At 37.8% G+C, this 6,000-nt stretch overlaps 1 protein-coding gene across 1 annotated transcript in view; it reads left to right on the forward strand.

The window, feature by feature from the left end:
• Positions 1-5,611, forward strand: part of GRPR (gastrin releasing peptide receptor) — a 227,777-nt gene extending 222,166 nt beyond the window's left edge. Inside the window, exon 3 of the mRNA XM_082247122.1 lies at positions 4,958-5,611. Within this exon, the coding sequence (XP_082103248.1) occupies positions 4,958-5,350 (393 nt within the window). The 3' untranslated portion in view covers positions 5,351-5,611. The remainder of the gene's footprint in view (positions 1-4,957) is intronic.
• Positions 5,612-6,000: the final 389 nt, after the last annotated feature.

Raw genomic sequence — 6,000 nt, forward strand, 5'->3', positions numbered from 1 at the left:
TTTCTATGCTTCTGATGGGAGTGCAATGTTTTTTTTTTTTCTCTCTTTTTCTTCTTTTTTTCTGTTTTTGTTTTTCTTTTTTTATTAATTGTTTCTGTTTATGTATTTTTATCTCTTTGATATGTGAATCTATCTGGGGAGCTGTCAATTTGACCAGAAATTGTTTACCGGATTGAATAAGTTCCAGCCACCATAAAGACTCTTAAATTTGGATCCTTGAATGTCAGAGGCCTAAATATGCCACAAAAGAGATCACAAATAATATATGATATACATAAGCAAATAGTAAATATTCTTTTTCTACAGGAAACCCATTTTAAATCAACATCACTTCCACGAATGCCCATAAGGTACTATTCCCCCTGGTTTATGAGCAATAATCCTAGGGGTAAATCAAAAGCTGTGGTGATTTTAAATCAACATCACTTCCACGAATGCCCATAAGGTACTATTCCTCTAGGTTTATGAGCAAGGGTAGGTACATCTTTGTGGAACTTAAAAAGCTTTTCCCAGCCATTTACGCTGGCAAACCAAGGACAAGCTATCATGTTAACTTCAATATTATATAGGCTTAGGGAATTTCAGGAGGGATCGCTGATTGTAGGTGATAAAACTCTGCATCCTTTAATGGATAATTCAACAGGTAAAGCACAGTTTTCTTATCTCTGTTTAAAAAGGTTGAAGCGTTTGCTCCACTCACTTCAGTTAATAGATGTCTGGTGCACCTTGCATACTTTGGATTAATATTATACATGCCACTCAGCAGCATAGACTACTTCTTAATTTCCTATCATTTGTTAGATTGAAAACCATGGTCTGTGATAGCTGTACAAATGTGGTCGGATCACTTCCCACTATATTTTTCAGTGAAACTTCCTAATACCTGTAAATCGAAACCGACTTGGAGGCTAAATGAGAACTTAGTAAATGATCCATTGACAAGGCAATCTATAGCAGAGCAGCTTTTTTATCTGATCGTAAGGATGCTACAACGGCATCTACTATAAAGTGGGAGGCATTAAAATTGTTTTATCTCCCACGACACCAGATTGAAGAGAGAAAGGGCCTCTACAGTAGCTTCCCAACTTAAGGAAATTCATTAATTAGAACTAAAACATAAAATAAACATTCAACATGTCCAACGCCTTCAATAAAAGCGAGCTGAACTGCGTTCTTTGCTTGACCAAGCTTTTCTGAAATACACAGAATGTGCACAACAAGTTCTTTATGAACATGGCAATAAAGATAGCAAAGCTCTAGCACGCTCGATCTCTAAAAAACAATGCAGACTTTATATTTGAAAAGTCCAATGTCCACAGCGAGGTCTTGTATACGCTTCTGAACAAATCTCTTCCACAATTCACGATTATTACTCCTCCCTTTATAACATAAGAGTTACAAATACACCTATATCAGAAAGTTTAAACCATTCACAACTCTGACTCTTTTCAAAGTACCATTCTACCATGTATAACAGAAGAGAAAGCGAAGAGCCTCTTAACCCCTATTTCAACAGAAGAAGTTAATTAGGTCCTAAAATCTTTAAAATAAGGTAAATGCCCTGGTCCAGATGGGCTATCAGGGGCTTTTTGTAAGAAGTTTGGTGATGTCTTCAGTCCTCTATAACAAAACAAAGTCAAAGTGATCATTTGCCAAGCAAACACAGGAGGCACAAATCAGGTGGAGTTTGTCCCAAACAGGGAAGTTTGTGATAATATCTTAAAGACAAGCTTCCTGATAGGGTACACCCGGAAAACCAAGAACCCACTTTGTCTTCTTTCATTAGATGAGGAGAAGGCCTTCAATCGCTTGGAATGAAACAAGCAGGTCTCCCGATAGAATTCATAGAAATAATAATGGCTCTATACACCGCCCCATCCGCAAGGAAAAGTGTTAACTGAATATTGTCACGACCCATTAATATTTTTAATGGGACATGTCAGGGCTGTCTGCATTTTGGCTGTGGAACATCTGGCAGTGGCTCTACGGTCTAATCCAGGGGTCTTCAAACTACGGCCCTCCAGCTGTTCAGGAACTACAATTCCCATCATGCCTAGTCATGTCTGTGAATGTCACAGTTTTACAATGCCTCATGGGATGTGTAGTTCTGCAACAGCTGGAGGGCCGTAGTTTGAGGATCCCTGGTCTAATCCCTCTATCCATCGAGTTCAGGTGGGCAATACCTCTTATAAACTGAGCATTTTCACAGGTGACCTACTAGCCTACTATGGTATATCTGGCCGAATTCCCTGGCCAGACTTTGCTATGACATTTTAGTAAAGTGAAAGACAGAGGGGAGAGCAGGTCTACTGCATATGGAATTCTATCATATAGCATCTGTATTGAAAATAATGATGGATTGGTTTTATCATGGTAATTCAAAACAGTGGGTAGCTATTGAGCAACAAATAACACCTGTACCCTTGACCTCTCTCCCGTGGACTATGTCTAAATTTCGTCCTCCTAGACAAACACTCTCACCTCTGACATTTTAATTACTAACTCAAATATCCAAAAGCTAGGTATCTCTTCAATCCCTGGCCAACTTACTCCAATTATAGGCAATCCAGAATTTCCGTCGGGTTTATTGTCGGCTAGGTTCTTCTTACAACGGAAAACTTTGGCCCCTTCACTGATTAAACAAACACTTACAACTAAGAGATTTCAAATAATTCATATAATAGCAACCGTAGATTGTAACTACCCGGGTCGTTGACTACATTATTTTCAGCTCCAGCACTTTTATACACAATAGGGATCTAACTCAATTTGATTCTCTTTGTACTGGGCTTTTAGAGTGTTCCCACATTATTTCTATATATAAATATATGGTATATTTCTATCCCATGCATTTCCTAACTATCCATTCTACACCAGAGAGTGGGAGAGGGAATTAGGCCAAAAGATCACTGTAGAAGAAGTAGTTCTTCCTAATCTTTAAATCAAGTCTTTTAACATACATACTGTACATAGAGAGAACATATATACACAAGAGAAGAACTACAAAATACTAACCAGGTGGTATAGATGCCCTGTGAGGCTCCATAGAATGTCATCAAACTATCCTGAAAGTGTTTTTGACGCTGTATGAGAAATAAAGCTACAATGATCCTTATTTTGTGGACCTGTCCCTGAATTATAACATTTTGGGAATCTGTGTTCCAAATTTGCTCTTTTGTCACTGGCATAGCATAACGAAAATAGATGGAAATGGCCCTATTGTCTATTTATCCTGGCTCTAAGGGAAAGACTAAAAAGGGACTGCTTTGCTTTCTCCTCCCCTCATCACTAATACTTATACCTAGACACTGCAACACTAATGTTGCTCCTACTATTAAAGAGTGGATAGTCGAGTTGAATCATTTAAGGAGAATGGGGGAACTAACAGCAAGTATACAAGAGTGTTATCCTAAGTACATGGCTGTATAGTCTCCATGGATGAGTTCTTGGGCTTGGATGCTTTAGGATCCTTCTTATAAATAACTTGTACTTTACAGTATGGCTCTGAAATGGTGCCATGGATACAGTTTTTTTTCTTTTTTTTCCAGCCGTTGAGGATTTTTCCAGATAGATTGTAAAATAAATAGATAGATATGCTTTACAATTTTCCTTTCCTTTTCTTTTTTTTTTTTTTTTTGTTCTCATTTATTTGGGCAGACTTTTTGTGTCCAAGCGAAATAAGGGTTACCTAAGTATAGATGTTTTTAGAGAATAGGTGGTAAGAAATATTTATATTGTTTGTTAAAGTTTTAGGAAGGAATGTCTTGTTCATGTTCCACTAATGTTCTGGTATATTGGCTCAACATGTCCCAGACTATGGGCTATGGGCTTTCCGAATGTAACCTTACAAAATATTTAATAAAAATTAATATTAAAAAATAAATAAAAAATGAAAGGCAAAACATTTGTGTATAGATACATAAATACCTTTTTTTCCTTTCTTCCCCCCTTTTTTAAGTGATCACATTCTCTGTTCTCAGCTACATAAGGAGAAGCAACAGCACCCTTATCGTCCCTGTGAATGGCTGTGCATGGAGGGAGAGTGTCAGAAACAAGTCTAATCTTTGGAGGAGAGCAGGCTAAGTCCCCAGCACAGCTAGAGAACTGACGGTGTGTTCTCTTGATTAGTGTAGTAAGCTTTTAATAGGAAAGCAGAGGGACCAGCAGGTACAACAGCGATTTTACACAAAGGAAGCAATATAAAAAGAACAGGCACATATCAGGAAAAATAAATGTTGGGTTTACATACACTTTAAGTTTTACTGGTATAAAATATTTCCATAATTTGAATATTGAAAGACTGCTTTCAATGCCAGGGGTCAAACATCTTTCGAGTGACATCTGTAACAGTGGGAATTGAAGCTTAAATTATAATTAAAGGCACAAGTTTTTTTTTTAGTTTTAGATAGAGTGGAGAGGGATTATAATGCTTTTCAATTTTTATTGCTGTCTGTGTCCCCATTAGGAGAGATTAATCCTCTCTATTTGTCCTGTTTATCATTTACAAAATTTCGGGTTGTCCCCAGAAAAGTAATAGAGGGGAAATCTTCCAATGGGGATACAAGTTCTGGTGACCTGGGGGTCCCCAAAGAATTCCCTTAGCTTGCAGGGGTTTCCTCTAACTTCCTGTTTGGCTATGGGACAGGAAGTAAAGGGAAATCTCCGCAAAGGGACACAGATGGCAGAAAAAAAAAAATCTGACAGGGGTTATAACCCTCCTTTTCTCTATACAAAATGGAAAAAAAAGTTTTGCCTATAGTTCTACTTTAAGTGAGAATTTGAGTTAACAGAAGCTTGATCTTCCATAGCAGTTGTAAGTCCAAGCCTTTCACCCAAGTTTCATAGTCAGACTAATAAAAAATGTTACTCACAAATTTGTTTAATTATTATGCTGACCTTACTTACTATATAATGATTCATGTTGCTATTCACTCTCTCTTTTTCTTTTTTTTTTTAGATTGAATCCCGAAAGCGGCTTGCAAAAACAGTCTTGGTGTTTGTTGGACTATTTGCATTCTGCTGGCTGCCAATACATGTCATCTATATATACCGCTCCTACCATTATTCAGAAGTGGACACTTCCGTCCTGCACTACATCACCAGCATCTGTGCTCGGGTGTTAGCTTTTACTAATTCCTGTGTAAATCCTTTTGCCCTTTACTTGCTCAGCAAGAGTTTCAGGAAACAGTTCAACAACCAATTGTTCTGCTGTAGGCCCCGGCTCATTGTCAGATCACAGAGCATGGGAAGGAGCACCACCAGAATGACCTCTCTGAAGAGTACCAACCACTCAGTGGCCAGCTTCAGTCTGATTAATGGCAAACATATCTGTCACGAAGGCTGTGTATAAGATCCATATGCTGTCCTTTCCTGGACATTTGTACACTTCCACCTCCTTACTTTGTTTTTCTGTATGTTTAAATAAGAGAAGTATTATGAATATTCACACAGGGTTTTTGTGTGTTACAGGGAATTTTAGCAGATGTTGACAGTCGGTAACTCTCCAGCAATGTAGTTTTACAACTGGTCACTTAATTAATATTATCTAAGTGACAGGAGAACCTTAAAGCTCATATACCTAATTTTATCTTTCAGACCATTCCATTAAGCTCCCAGACAGATTTCAAACATCCGTCACTCTCCTTTGTGCCTCTACCACCAGTAGGGAGGCCCATGTTGTGGGGTGTGGCACAGCTTCAACACTCAAGCAGGGGTATTTTTATGCACAATGCGTGACAGATGAAATGGATTATGCTAAGATTGCTGTTTTTATGTTTTGTCATTTTGTTGTCCTTCAAGAGACATTGAACTTTAAAGGGACAATCAATTCAAGACACAAACGATGTTTATACCATTCACAAATTAATAAGTAGATTATTCAATGTCTTGACATAACCTCAAATAATTCATGTTGTGTTAAGGGGAGAGATTACCCGAAATGGGAATACGCTAGAAAATAAAAATAATTCATCCCTAACTTGGAAGGAGAATAACATTTGG

The sequence above is a fragment of the Pelophylax lessonae genome (assembly GCF_965119305.1).
Source record: "Pelophylax lessonae genome assembly, chromosome: 2".
Taxonomy (NCBI): domain Eukaryota; kingdom Metazoa; phylum Chordata; class Amphibia; order Anura; family Ranidae; genus Pelophylax; species Pelophylax lessonae.